Source organism: Zingiber officinale, chromosome 3A, assembly GCF_018446385.1.
Source record: "Zingiber officinale cultivar Zhangliang chromosome 3A, Zo_v1.1, whole genome shotgun sequence".
In the NCBI taxonomy this organism is placed as follows: Eukaryota; Viridiplantae; Streptophyta; class Magnoliopsida; order Zingiberales; family Zingiberaceae; genus Zingiber; species Zingiber officinale.
This window is the reverse complement of record NC_055990.1, coordinates 120353066-120369006: the sequence shown is the minus strand read 5'-3', so window position 1 is coordinate 120369006 and position 15941 is coordinate 120353066. Positions and strand designations below refer to the sequence as shown.

At 41.4% G+C, this 15941-nt stretch overlaps 1 protein-coding gene across 1 annotated transcript; it reads left to right on the top strand.

The window, feature by feature from the left end:
* The first annotated feature begins 13361 nt into the window (after positions 1 to 13361).
* On the top strand, positions 13362 to 14186 carry LOC122050618 (pentatricopeptide repeat-containing protein At2g41080-like). Its single transcript, XM_042611510.1, has one exon. The coding sequence runs from the start codon at positions 13362 to 13364 to the stop codon at positions 14184 to 14186; it is 825 nt and encodes a 274-aa protein (XP_042467444.1).
* Positions 14187 to 15941: the final 1755 nt, after the last annotated feature.

Below are 15941 nucleotides of genomic sequence, written 5' to 3'. Positions count from 1 at the left end.
TTGGAGGCACAACTTGGCCACCATGAGGTACGGTTGTGCTAGGTGGCACAGCTAGGTTGTTGGGTTGATGAACATGATCATGTTTGGGGCACAACTTGAGTGTGTCGAAAGCTTACCAAGACTAGTTTATAACAAAAGGGGACACGACCAGCCCATGTCAATGGTTGTGGCCTCTGTAGCTACTCCCTTTTGCATCTAACTTCAGTTGGAGGAACACGTCCATGTCATGGAACACAGATACAACATGTTCCTTGTTGTGAATTATCTTTTGAAGGTATTTTTACTCCAATTAAGATTCATTTTCATGTCTTATCAATCAAAAAGCACAAAGGGTAGTTCTTTAAACTAAAAGAGTGAAACTAATGCAAAAGAAATGAAAGTGTGCAAAATATGCTTACGTAATTAAATAAAATGCATGTAAAATACTACTAAAAAACTAAATATAAAGCACACACATCAGCGGTCGAATGGACCAACGTAGTTGAACGAACAAATGATAATATTTTGTATTACTACTTTTATTGTACTAACTCAATTTTATAAAAAAAAAAACATTAGTCAACCAAATGGTTCAGTAGACTAAACAAGAAGGTTCGGTTGACCTATGATAAGAGATAAGGTTGAGCTAGATAAGATTCTCTTTTTGATGGAAAGAAGGGGTTCGATCGACCGAACTCATATATCAATCAACCGAACCCATATATCAGTCGATCGAACACAAAACAAAAATTTTATCGGATATAAGACGAGATTTGGTCTGCAAAGGAAATAAGAAGGATCAGTCAATCAATTTGGAGGATTGATCAATTAATAAAGTTGATTCATGGAGATTTGATTTAATCATATCATGAACCTAGTCACAAACCTAGACATTACTAAGGTTCGGTCAACCAATTAAAGGGATCAGTCAACCGATAAAGGCAGAATTCAAGAAATTAATTTACATGAACAGATTTGGATCAGTCAATTGATCAAGAGGATCAGTCGACCAATAAAGTCCTATAAAAGCAGCTGAGAGAAGAGACTCAAAACCAATAATTCTACACTCAATACTCTTCATTGTGTTCGAAAGCTCTTAGAGATTCTGTTAGTTAGAGCCCTAGAGCCAATCATTAGATGATTGTATTATGGACTTGTTGTATCATATTCTTATATAAATAAAGTCATTTGTTTTTTTTGGTTATTATACTTACTTGTAATAGTGCCAAATAAACTAAGTATAATAGCGTCCTTGAGTAGAAGGTTCTCACCTATATCAATCGATTAGTTGAACCGATAGTGAGATTATATAGGGAACACTACTCTTAATCATTCCTAGTCGAGTATTAACATTCAGGGACAATGTTAATGCAATAAGACTAGCATGTAGGTCAACTCGATGACCTGATCTCACTAGTCATGAATATAAAGATATCAAGTTGACACATGGGTATGTATTGAAGAATGTATACTGAATAACCCGCCATGATAAAGTATTATGGATCGTTATATGAGTGTCATATATTTTCTCATGTGGTTATTAGTATGACTACTAGTCCTTAGACCTGAAGTCACCATGGATCCCTACATAAGGCGTTATGTACTTTGATTTCGTCAAACGTCACTCATAACTGGGTGGACTATAAAGGTGATTACTGGGTATGTAACGAATTATACAGAGGGATGTGAGTGATGTAGATGGGATCTATTCCTCCTATATGACGGGAGTGACATTGATATTCTTGATAGAGTGAGACCACGAAGTGCATGGCCATGCCCAAATGAGTCAATATGAGATATTGAGCTCATTTGATTTAGTGAGTCTACATGGAGTTCAAGATTTAGATTGATTAGAGGATTACACGGTCTATGCCTCACATTGATCAATCTAGATGTCTAGGATAGAAGGACACTTGTCATATATTGTGAGGAGTCACAATTAGTTGTCACAAGGTGATGTTGGATCTCGACATTCTTGTAACTTGGGTAGTAATGATGTGTTGCTAGATACCGCACATTACTTATGCTCCTAAATGGGTTTAGGGGCATTGCCAACGTTATAAGAACCTATAGGGTCACACACTAAGGACAACTAGATGGAGATTAGGTTCATATGATGAACCAAGAGGATTAGATTCATTTAATGAATCAAATTGAATTAAGAGTAATCCTAATTGGGCTAATTGAGTTGGACTCAAGTTGATTCATGTATTCAATGAGTCTAATTTAGATTATGACTCATTGAATCAATTTAATTAAATAAATTAGATTGATTATATTAAATTGGATTGAATTAAATGGTTGGTTTAGATCAACCATGAGAGAGATTAAGTCAAGTTTGACTTGACTTGAGAGGAATAGGAAGAGTCAAGTTTGACTTGACTTTATGCCACATCATTTGTGACTTGGCATTAAGTGGCCAATGATGAGGTGCCACATCATCATGTTTAGCACATGTGTGTGCCACCTCATGGAGGTTACAAATTCTTTAATGGCCACACTTAATGCAAAATGGGGGTTACACTTTTGCGAAAGTGGCCAGCCACTTTTGTGAAGGGAATGAATTCATTTTTCATTCAAGTGTCATTTACATCTTCTTCTTCCTCAAGTGCTCTCTCTTCTTGCTCTTCCTCTCCTCTCTTGGCCGAACACCATCTAGGTGCTACCACACCTATTGTTTGGTCTTCTCCACCTAATTAGTTCGTGTGGATACTTCTAGAGAGTTGTCTACTTTGACAACTTGAGATCCGGCATCTCCTTGGACGAGCGGGATACGAAAAGGGCACGCATCGAAGCTATAAAGGGTTTCCTCTTTGTAAATCTAGTGTAGATCTATATTAGAAACTCATACTCATAATTTTTGTTTTATTTCTACTTCGCACGGATCCTGTGGCTTGGGCCTTCGGGGTTTCAGAGCCACGTGCCAAGCGGTTTTCGCGGCCCGAAAAACCCAACAGTGGTATCAGAGCCACGTGCCAAGCTTGTACGAGTTTAGTTTTTTTTTCATGACAAAAATTTAGTACTGTAACATTCTGTAAATTTCTGATTTTTAGAGTTTTTATGGGTATTTTTCTCGTAGAAGCGAAGCACAGGTGTTTCGACACTTGTAGGCTTCGACTACCGAGAAGTTTTTCCCGAAACGACAAGGTTTCGCCCCAAAACTTTTTGGAACAGTGGACTAAGGCACTTTTGGATCGCTTAGGGACACTCGTGATGGTTAGATCACGGGTAGGGGCGCTGCTCCTGGCCCAGCAAGGGGATTCGTTCCGCGATTACGCCCGAAAACCGCTAAACGGGACCGCCGGGAAATTTTACTCGTAAAAATTGTAAAAATTAGTATTAAAATTACAGAAAATTATGGAAATTACATAATTTAGAATTATGTATAATTTGTGATTGTCATGGCCCAAAAGACCCAATCTGATTGGATTTGTGTTGTAATTCATATTACGGCCTGCGCGCCGTTATTTGTGTTGTGCATGTTGTACATTTGATTCGCAACCTGCGCGTCGTGCCTTTCTCTATAATTTATTCTTGTTGTAAATTAGTTTAGACTCGAATGTAAATCGATTTTCAAAATTGTAATGTACAAAATTGGAGCGGTGGAAGGTCCACTCGAGACAGAGTTACGAGAAGGGCGCGAGCAACACAAGGTGGTCAAGGGAAGGAGCTTGAGAAGCTGTTGACCCTAGGTTGACCATCCGATCTTCTCATTGGCTTAAGAAGATCGTAGTAGGGCCATGACTAATCACAAATTAATTTAATTAATTGCTTGTGTATATGTGATGCATGATTAAGTAATTAATTAGTGTCTAACGATTAGATTAGATCTAAGTCGTCCACATGATGCACCCTTTCGATTAGATTAGATCTATCGAGTATATGACACGCATCATCGTTTAGATTAGATCTAAATCACGTCAACTCTAATGCCTACCGTGCCGTGATACCTATCACTACCTCGATCACATGTGTTGTTGAATCTGCCAAAGCAGAGCAACACATATTATCATGGTAGGATACGGAGGGACAATCTTGGTCCCGCTTATCAACGCATGGGCAAGATGACCAGGACTCCCTTTAGTGGGCACAGCAAAAGAGCGACTGATTTGTTAAGACTCATACATAGTGATGTATGTGGCCCTTTCAATGTCGCTGCTAGAGGCGGTTATAGGTACTTCATCACATTTACTGATGACTTTAGTAGATATGGTTATGTGTACTTGATGACACATAAGTCAGAATCCTTTGAAAAGTTCAAAGAATTCAAGAATGAAGTATAGAACCAGCTTGGCAAGAGTATTAAGATACTTCGATCAGATCGAGGTGGAGAATACCTTAGCCATGAGTTTCGTGACTACCTAGCTGAGTGTGGGATTCTATCCCAACTCACTCCTCCTGGAACACCATAGTGGAATGGTGTATCCGAAAGGAGGAATCGTACCCTATTAGATATGGTACGATATATGATGAGTCACACAGATCTTCCGACATTCCTTTGGGGCTATGCTCTAGACACGTCAGCTTTTATACTCAACCGAGTTCCATCCAAGGCCATGATAAAGACACCATATAGGATATGGACTGGGAGAGATGCCCAGGTGTCTTTCATGACGATTTGGGGTTGTGAGGCTTACGTTCGACGTCAAGTCTCAGAAAAGTTAGGACCCAAATCCGATAAGTGCTATTTCATTGGATATACCAAGGAAACTAAGGAATATTACTTCTATATTCCCAGTCAGCACAAGGTAGTTGTGGCAAAGACTGGAGTCTTTCTAGAAAGGGACTTTGTTTCAAGAAAGACTAGTGGGAGTACGTTCGATCTTGAAGAAATTCAAGATGTGAACAATAGCACTGAAGCCTCAATGGAAGTAGAACTGGAACCACAAAGTATTGTGGATGATGTTGTTCCACAAGGAGTTGAGGAACAACAACCAGTTCAAGTATACCTACCTTTTCGCAGGTCTGATAGGGTACGTCGTCAGCCTGAGAGATACTCATTTCTCTTGTCTGACCATGATGACGTTATGCTCATAGAGGATGAGCCTACCACCTATCAGGAAGCTGTGATGAGACCAGATTCCGAGAAATGGCTAGAGGCCATGAGATCCGAAATGGAATCCATGTACACCAACCAAGTATGGACTTTGGTTGATCCACCTGAAGGGGTAAAACTCATAGGGTGTAAGTGGGTCTTTAAGAGAAAGACTGACATGGATGGACTTATCTATAAGGGTCGCATGGTAGCTAAAGGTTTCAAGCAGATTCATGGTAATGACTATGATGAATCCTTTTCTTCAGTAGCGATGTTTAAGTCCATTCGGATCGTGCTTGCTATTGCAGCATACCATGACTATGAGATATGGAAGATGGAAGTCAAGACCGCGTTTCTGAATGGAAACCTACTCGAGGATGTGTACATGACACAACCTGAGGGTTTTGTAGATCCACAACATACTAGCAGAGTATGCAAGCTACATAGGTCCATTTATGGACTAAAGCAAGCTTCTCGGAGCTGGAATCTTTGATTCGATGATGCAATTAAACAGTTTAGTTTCATCAAGAACGAAGATGAGCCTTGTGTCTATAAGAAGGTTGTAAGGGATATAGTTGTCTTCCTCATATTGTATGTGGATGACATACTACTCATTGGGAAGGACATCCCTATGCTTCAGTCTGTCAAGACCTGGCTAGGGAGTTGCTTCTCAATGAAGGACTTAGGTGAGGCATCCCGCATTCTGGGGATACAGATCTATAGAGATAGATCTATGAGATTACTTGGCCTAAGTCAGAGTACATACATAGACAAGTTACTCCTTCGGTTTGCCATGGAAAACTCCAAGAAGGGATTTCTGACGATGTCACATGGCGTAAGTCTTTCAAAGACTCAAGGTCACTCTTCTAGGGAGGAGAGAGACCGCATGGATCTGATCTCTTATGCCTCAGCCATAGGATCTATCATGTATGTCATGCTATGTACTCGACCTGATGTCTCGTATGCTTTGAGCATGACGAGCAGATACCAGTCAGATCCAGGTGAAAGTCACTGGATAGCAGTCAAGAATATTCTTAAGTACTTGAGAAGGACTAAAGAATATTTCTTGAGATATGGAGGCAATGATGAGCTAGCTGTAAAGGGTTACAGTGATGCCAACTTCCAGACCGACCACGATGCTTATCGATCGCAGTCAGGGTTCGTATTTTGCATAAATGGTGGTGTAGTGAGCTGGAAGAGTTCGAAGCAGGACACATTAGCTGATTCTACGACAAAGGCCGAGTACATTGCTGCATCAGAGGCAGCAAAGGAGGCAATTTGGATCTGCAAGTTCATCACTGAACTTGGGGTGGTTCCCAGTATGGCTGACCCTATTGAGCTCTATTGTGACAACAATGGAGCTATAGCACAGGCGAAGGAACCTCGCTCACATCATCGGACCAAACACATACTACGGCGCTTCCATCTCATTCGAGAGATTATCGAGAGAGGAGATGTGAAGATTTGCAGAGTACCTACAGAGGCTAACATCGCAGACCCCTTGACCAAGGCTTTGGCACAGAGGAAGCATAATGGTCACACTAGGTCATTGGGGCTTAGAGCCTACACTGATTGGCACTAGTGCTAGTGGGAGATTGTTAGTTAGAGCCCTAGAGCCAATCATTAGATGATTGTATTATGGACTTGTTGTATCATATTCTTATATAAATAAAGGCATTTGTTTTTTTTTTGTTATTATACTTACTTGTATTAGTGCTAAATAAACTAAGTATAATAGCCTCCTTGAGTAGAAGGTTCTCACCTATACCAATCGGTTAATTGAACCGATAGTGAGATGATATAGGGAACACTATTCTTAATCATTCCTAGTCGAGTATTAACATTCAGGGATAATGTTAATGCAATAAGACTAGCATGTAGGTCAACTCGATGACTTGATCTCACAAGTCATGGATATAGAGATATCAAGTTGACACATGGGTATGCATTGGAGAATGTATACTGAATGACCCGCCATGAGAAAGTATCATGGATCGTTATATGAGTGTCATATACTTTCTCAAGTGGCTATTAGTATGACTGTTAGTCCTTAGACCTAAAGTCACCATGGATCCCGACATAAGGAGTTATGTACTTTGGTTTCGTCAAACGTCACCCGTAACTGGGTGGACTATAAAGGCGATTACTAGGTATGTAACGAATTATGCAGAGGGATGTGAGTGATGTAGATGGGATCTATCCCTTCTATATGACGGGAGTGACATCGATATTCTTGATAGAGTGAGACCACGAAGTGCATGGCCATGCCCAAATGAGTCAATATGAGATATTGAACTCATTTGATTTAGTGAGTCTACTTGGAGTTCAAGATTTAGATTGATTAGAGGATGACACGGTCTATGCCTCACATTGATCAATCTAGATGTCTAGGATAGAAGGACACTTGTCATATATTGTGAGAAGTCACAATTAGTAGTCACAAGGTGATGTTGGATCTCGACATTCTTGTAACTTGGGTAGTAATGATGTGTTGCTAGATACCACTCATTACTTATGCTCCTAAATGGGTTTAGGGGCATTGCCAACGTTATAAGAACCTATAGGGTCACACACTAAGGACAATTAGATGGAGATTAGGTTCATATGATGAACCAAGAGGATTAGATTCATTTGATGAATCAAATTGGATTAAGAGTAATCCTAATTGGGCTAATTGAGTTGGACTCAAGTTGATTCATGTGTTCAATGAGTCTAATTTAGATTATGACTCATTGAATCAATTTAATTAAATGAATTAGGTTCATTATATTAAATTGGCTTGAATTAAATGGTTGGATTAGATCAACCATGAGAGATATTAACTGAAGTTTGACTTGACTTGAGAGGAATAGGAAGAGTCAAGTTTGACTTGACTTTATGCCACATCATTTGTGACTTGGCATTAAGTGGCCAATGATGAGGTGCCACATCATCATGTTTAGCACATGTGTGTGCCACCTCATGGAGGTTACAAATTCTTTAATGGCCACACTTAATGCAAAATGGGGGTTACACTTTTGCGAAAGTGGCCAACCACTTTTGTGAAGGGAATGAATTCATTTTTCATTCAAGTGTCATTTACATCTTCTTCTTCCTCAAGTGCTCTCTCTTCTTGCTCTTCCTCTCCTCTCTTGTTCGAACACCATCTAGGTGCTAGCACACCTATTGTTTGGTCTTCTCCACCTAATTAGTTTGTGTGGATACTGTTGGTGCAACCTTAGGTCAAGGTTGACCTGGTTGACCAGACTCGAGTTGACTTGACTCGAGTTGTGTTTTGATGTTTGACGAGTTATGTTTGACAATGTTTGACGTGAACAGAAAAGTTGTATCTTGATGTTTTACAAGGATACAAGCTTGGGAGATTGTGGGTGCAACCCGTGGTCAAGGTTGACCTGGTTGACCCGAGGTGAGTTGACCTGACTCAGAAAAGTCCAAGCAGGGAGCTTGGCACGGGAAAAGTCCAAGCAGGGAGCTTGGCATGAGAAAAGTCCAAGCTGGGAGTTTGGCATGGTGAAAAGTCCAAGCAGGGAATTTGGCATGGTGAAAAGTCCAAGCAGGGAGCTTGGCACGGGAAAAGTCCAAGTATGGAGACTTGGCACGGAGAAGTCCAAGTATGGAAGCTTGGTACATGGGAAGTCGGAGAGGGGTCGGTAGCTCGTTCTCCAGACTTTGGTCAGAGAGGGCTCGGGAGCTCATTCTCTGGACCGGATGGAAGTCGGAGAGGGCTCGGTAGCTCGTTCCCCGAACTGTGGTCAGAGAGGGCTCCGTAGCTCGTTCTCTGGACCGGATGTGGAAAGTCCTGGTGAGTGAAGCCAGGCAGACGGATAAGTCCTGGTGAGTGAAGCCGGGCAGATTGGAAGTCCTGGTGAGTGAAGCCAGGCAGTGGGAAAGTCCTGGTGACTGAAGCCAGGCAGTTGTGAAACCCCTAGTGAGTGAAGCTAGGTGAAAGTCCTGGTGAGTGAAGCCAGGCAGTGGGAAAGTCCTGGTGAGTGGGAAAGTCCAGTGAGTGAAGCCAGGCGGTTAGAAAGTCCCGTGAGTGAAGCCGCAGATTGATCCTGGTGAGTGAAGCGGTGAAAATCCTAGTGAGTGAAGCTAGGTGAAAGTCACGTGAGTGAAGCCGGGCAAGGAAAATCCAGATGGATCAAGGGTGATCGGACATCCGGTGTTGAGAAGGTCAAGTAGGTCAAGGAGGACCGGATACTTGACACGAAGAGAAAAGTCCAAGTGGGTCACAGCGATTGACCGGACCCTTGGTGGGGAGTCTTCGCAGGTCAAGAGAGCGACCGGATGCTAAGCATGATGTACCAAGAGGTCAAGGTTGACCGGATATTGGTTTGGCCATGGTTTGGGCAAAAAAGACTGGATCGTCCGTGACCGATCCATTGATATGTGGTTTCTGATCGGTCCGGAGATCGATCGAAGCGATCGCGTGCCTCAGAGCTTACCGATCGGCGGGAACCGATCAGAAGCTCGATCGGTCCCGGGACCGATGACAGAGTTGGGCAACTCTGAAAGATTCTGATCGGTCCGGGACCGATCAGCATAGAGCCTAATCGGTCTCCATGACCGATCAGAATAACCGACCGATCAGGGTGGAGCCTGATCGGTCCAGGACTAGCCGTTGTGACTCAACGGCCAGCTGGACCGATCAGGCTCCCCCTTTCTTCTTCACTGTCTTCTTTGCAGTGCAGGTTATAAAGGAGATCGAGGGCTGCTTATCTTCTTCGCTTCTCCAAGCTTCGCTTCTTCTTGTTCCGCCTCTTCTTCTTTGCTGCAAGTTCTTCCGTGAGCTTTCGAGCTCTTCGCCTCTGAAGCTTTTGTGAGCTTCCACTGGCCGACCAACCGATCGATTGCTGTCATTGTGGTTGGATCCGAGAAGCTGCTGCTTCATCGAAGGCAAGTAAGCGAAGGTGTTTCATACATTTGTATTGTATTTTGCTTCTTGCTGCTTTCTACTCCTGTATTGCTTTTGCAAAACATTGTGGCGAGGTTTCTTCACCCAGGAGGAGTGATTATTAGCCGGGTGTCCGGGGTCTCATCCACCGACGGATTGATAGGCTTCGTCCACCTTACGGACACGCCGAGGAGTAGGAGTATATCTCCGAACCTCGTTACATCGACGCGTGTTGAGGTTTGATTTCTCCGCTTTCATTTCTATTATTTTTATTTCCGCTGCGCTAACCCTAATCGTAGGAAGAAATGAGCAATTTGGAGTCGGCTATTCACACCCCCCTCTCTAGCCGAGTACGACGATCCTAATAGATACTTCTAGAGAGTTGTCTACTTTGACAACTTGAGATCCGGCATCTCCTTGGACGAGCGGTATACGAAAAGGGCACGCATCGAAGCTATAAAGTGTTTCCTCTTTGTAAATCTAGTGTAGATCTAGATTAGATACTCGTACTCGTAATTTTTGTTTAATTTCTACTTCGCACGGATCCGGTGGCTTGGGCCTTCGGGGTTTCCGCGACGCGAAAGAGCAGTTTTCGCAGCCCGAAAAACCCAACAGATTCTACTTGTATGATCGGGGAAGCATCAGGAGGAGTGCGCAAAATTTGCTCTTGCTGGACTGGAACAACACAAGTTTGTTTGTATAGTTTATATTATAGGCATCTCATTTTATTATTTGTGATTATATTCATTGTAAGAGTTTTCTCCATCTTTGAAAGATTTCAGGAAAGGAGAAAAAGATAGTGGGCTCATGCCGAGTATACAAGCCTTGGATGTAGCATCCCTAGAGTGGGAACCAAGTAAATCCTTTTATTTATTATCTTTCTTTTAGTTCCTTTATATACCATTGTGCATACTAACTTTAATAGAAAAAAAATGGCATAAGTGTGAGCGCTATAACTTTCCTAAAAACTTGGGGGCACTGTCATCATACCATGGCCATGTTGGGAAGCATGACCTGGCCATGTGGCACTTTGGACATCTTCTCGTTGGGAGTTAGGGAAAAACACGATCGTGTCAATGGGCACGGCCAAACCATGTTCTATTCTAGGGTTTCGATTCTCATTTTAGTCAACGGGTGATGCATAAATGTGTCAGGGGGATATGACCAAACATTACAATCATGATGGAATGCACACTTCCAAGGATTTTTGTCCTAAATTGAGCACCAACTTCACATACTGTCAATAAAATGCATAGATATCAGTTTTTCCAACTAAAGGATAAAACAAAATGTGAAAAAGGTAAGAAACTATGCAAAATAGGTTCATGTAATATAATAAATGTATGATAAATGATATCCATAATATACGCATGAATCACACACATTAATCCACCATTAGGAATTGGTTGAAATAGTTAATTGATGGTGAAGAACTAGTCAATATATATATTGGTTTTAAATTAGCAAGATCATGTGAATATTTTGTTGTGAGAAGGAAGCTTTAAAAGGATTTAAATGTCTACGAAAACAAGAGAAATAAATTAATTAAAGCATTGTTTTATTATTACTTTAGTTGTACCTCATTCTCAAAAAAAAAAAAAAATCTATGTTATAAGCCTCTTGTATATACTGCGATCATCTAGGTTTTTTCTGTTGGTGTTAAGAAGGTGAAAGGGTGCCCCTTCACCCTTTCACCTTCCAACTCTTTCTCATTCTGTAGAGGAAGATGAAGAGTCATCTTCCTCTGTCAAAATTCTACCTAGACTATGTGTCTTGCAGAGAAGGAGAACATCTATTAGAGAGGGATTTTGTTTGTGAACCATGAAGAGCTTTTCGATTCGTTCGTGATTGTTCTTTCTATGACAAGTGGTTCGTGATCGTTCTTCCGATGACAAGTGAAGATCAAGATCTACTACGGGAGATCACTGTGATATTTTTTATATAGATTTTGTATTTCTGTATTTTTCATGCTTTAGGACCAACAATGGTATCAGAGCGATGCCTAAGTATGAAACTTGTTTCTTCGTTGGAAAAAAATGTCTCTTCCGCCATCAGTAGGCAAGATCGAGACTGGGTCGCGATCTACCACAGTTGTCGAGCCCCGAGAGGATTGTTTGCTATCGGCTTTCGAGGCCAGAGAGTGTCGGTGACTACATCGGGAGGCCGACGATCGACAATCATGGCAGCCGTGTTCGTCACGGCAGAAGAAGTGAGTGTCACAGTCATGGCAGAGAAGAGAAGAAGAAGTTTATTGATTAAACTAATCGATTTAAACAAATCTTAATCGATTCAAAATATGTGTAATCAATTAAATTGATGAAGCATAGCAAATCTATGTAATCGATTCAAATAGATTTTTAATCGATCTGAGTAATCCATTAAAATCTATTTGTCATTTATTAAAATGACGAAGAAAACAATATATGTTACTCTTCCTCCGTCAAATGTTTTTCATCGATTCATGTAATCGATTCAAGTCAAAAAAATCAGAGAAAGTAAAACATACTCATGTTCTCAAGATTAAATAAACAAAAAATGTGAACAGTAGATGATGCATGAATGGATCAAACAATTGCCCATTATAACTTTTTCCAACATGCACTACAACAAAAACTACAAACGACAACACCCCTACGACAACGGTTTTAAGAGAAAGCGTTGCGTATTTGCTCAAAGACAATGGTTTTTGCCAAAACCGTTGTCTTTGAACTCCCTATTAAATATAAAAGACAACGGTTTTGGCAAAACTGTTGTCATTGAGCGTTTGTTTTTAAAACGACAACACTTTTTACAACGATTTTATAAACCGTTGTCTTTATCCGCGTTTTTAGCGACTACGACAACAGTTTTGAAAAAATTGTTGTAATTGAATTTGGTCATTTCCCCCTTGCTGTTTTCCTTTCCCTCGCTGTTTTCTTTTCGGCGCCGTGTTTTTCCCTTCGCGCTCCCAAACCTAGCCATTTTACTTTCTCCTTCTTCGCGATGGAATCAATGAACTGGTGGGAGGCGGCTTCGGCCTCCGCTCCCTCTCTCCCTTCTCCCTCCATTACCCCAACACTGTCCATCGCTCCACGCGCCTTTTTGTAATGGAAACTTCTCGATATTTCTCAAATCCCTTCCCCCTCCGCATTTTTTTGTCACATTCCCATTCCCACAGCCACGGCCATCTCCCACTCTCCCAGCCTCCATCGTTTTCCTCTCGCTTTCCTCTCGTCATGCTCCGAAAGATGGCCGATCTGACCCCAGCTATGGTCCGACCACAACCTCTTCTCTCACCTCCTGAACGCCTGCTGCCTACTCCCTTCGCCACGCTCCCTTCGCCTAGGTCGTCAGCTCCACGCAATCATAGCCATCGCCAGCGCTGCCTCTTTCCACCGCTTCACTGGAAACCACCTTTTCCACATGTACCTCAAACTTGGCCGGGTCCCCGCCATCCGCGCCGTGTTTGACGCAATGGCGTGCCGAAATGTCATGTCCTTCAACATCCTCATCGGCGGCCTCATCCACAACGGGGACATCAACGCTGCCCGCAAGCTGTTCGATGAAATGCCAGAGAGGAACCTCGCCACCTGGAACGCCATGATTGCCGGGCTGGCTCACTTCGAGCTCGACGAGGAGGGACTCGAGTGCTTCCTGAGGTCGAGGAGGGAGGGCCTGCGTCCCGATGAGTTTGGTTTGGGGAGCACCTTGCGATGCTGCGCCAGATTGAAGGATGCAGGTTTTGGTCGCCAAAACCATGCCTTCGTGGTTATCAATGTGTTTGAGCAGGACATGTGTGTTGGGAGCTCTCTAGCTCACATGTACATGAGAAGTGGTCATCTTGAAGAAGGAGAAAGGGTTCTGAAAGGATTGCCTTTCCTCAATGTGGTCTCTTGCAATACTGTGATTGCAGGAAGAGCACAAAATGGGGACCCTGAAGGGGCCTTCCACCATTTCATCCTCATGAAGAATGTCGGATTGTTGCCAGACCATGTAACCTTTGTTAGCATCATCAGTGCATGCTCTGACTTAGCTGCCTTAGCACAGGGGCAACAAGTGCATGCACAAGTCATCCATGTTGGAGTTGGTTCTGTCACCCCGGTGAGGAGTTCACTGATAAGCATGTATTCCAAGTGCGGTTGTTTGGAGGATTCAAGCACGATATTTTCTGAATCTAATGCATCAGTCCTTGTGCTTTGGAGCTCCATGATTGCAGCCTACGGTTTCCATGGACGTGGAGAGGAGGCTATCAAGCTGTTTAATGAGATGATCGGAGAAGCCACAATTATCATGTTGTAGTTTTGTTTATTCCAAAAAGCTACAATATTTGTCACTTTGCCTTATTCAGGTTTTAGCTACTATGCCTTCCTTTTTTTCCTTTCAATTTGTCTTCTCCAAGTGCATCTGATATCTGTTTTCATGATCAAAAAATCTCTTCATCATGGTTTCCTCATCTCATACTTCAACCTAGCCCTTGGGTTGAATAAGTTTGGGCTAAGAGAAAAAGAAATAATTGTACCAATGATATTATTAATTTCTATACCTCATTTATCTCCATCACACTGATAAGTGATTGTTCTTATTCATAAAGGCTCTTATTTTTGACATGTTATTTGGCTTGCCTCTTTTTTTATTTCATCAACATGATTTTGTTTACATAAGTGTAGGACGAAAGGTGTTACCCTCATATATGTATTTAATTGTGGATACTTAATATTATTTGCAATAATGAGTCCATCAATGTATGACATGATTGATTATCTTCTAGGGTATGCCAGTTGCACTCTCATTGGAATCCAAGTCTAATATTGTGGCCTATGGTATAGTTGTTCATGCCAATGGGGATGGAAAATTACTTCATGGTGTCCCGTTACCCATGAATTGCATGCGCGTCACGATTGATGAGGTTGTGGAGAATTCAACAAGGTTGCCCTTTCCCATTCCAAATGAATGTGACACCATTGGTGGCGCTATAGGGACTCATGTTGCTTGGCCTGCACGTTGGGTAGTGATGAAAAATGAGGTAAATTTCTGACTCATTCGGCCACCACACTGTGAGTACAAATTTAATTCTTCATTGGGAATTATTTGAGGACTCGTTTCAGCAACCACAAATTTCCATCTTCTGATTTGGTTATTGTATGTTTTTCTAGTTTTTTTCTCATTTGCTTGGCATAGTTGTTTAGCTCGATTTTTCCAACTAAACCTTCTTAGATTTTGATTGAAGGTTGTACGTATTTGTTAGATAAAATTAGTAATACAAGATATATAAGAGCTAGCACACACATGTAATCTGTACATTAAGGTTACATGCACGAACAGGAACATTGATGGTAATTGAAACCCAATTAAAGGATTGTTCAGAAAGATGCTGAACATAAGTGATAGAACTTTCCACTAACATGTTTATATTTGCAATTTGTAGAAGCCTCAAAGGAAGAAAAGTATTGCAAAAAGAAGTAATTCTGTCTTGCCATCAAATGTGCCACGGTCATTATATTTATTGTATTGTTACTCTATGCGTGTTTTGGACAGCCTTGAAAAAACTATATCAATTATTTTTTATCATGATTTCTTTGACCATGAGTACGAACTGCTAGTGAATATTGAAGACATCACACCTTTTTATGAGTTGGAGTCAATATCTGCTAATTATCTGGTTGCTTACATGTGGTAAGTTTTCGCATCACTCATTTTTTTCATTTTATTTGTATTAACATACTAACATTTTTTTGCTTGAATGGAAGGTTTCTCTTCAAAAAGATGAAAAAAGAAAACAAGATTGATAAGTTCTGATTTGTGGATCCATAAACACTTCCAGTAATGCCATATGTATCTAAACTTGACAAAAATGAAAAGATGGTTGAACACTTTGTTTGTGACTCCATGACTTATTGATTTTGATTCCTTATTGCCAATAATTTGTTTGTTCACAGCTAGCTATCTCCTTTGCTCAATACTTCATTCTTGCATTTCTACCATGAGCAGAATTAGCTGACATTTCTCTTATTTATTGCCTCTCTTTGTAGTCCAAAATTAATAATGGCTAGGTTG

Excerpts from the sequence above, each read along its gene's own strand:
- LOC122050618 (XM_042611510.1), top strand. The coding sequence starts at position 13,362 with ATGGCGTGCCGAAATGTCATGTCCTTCAACATCCTCATCGGCGGCCTC.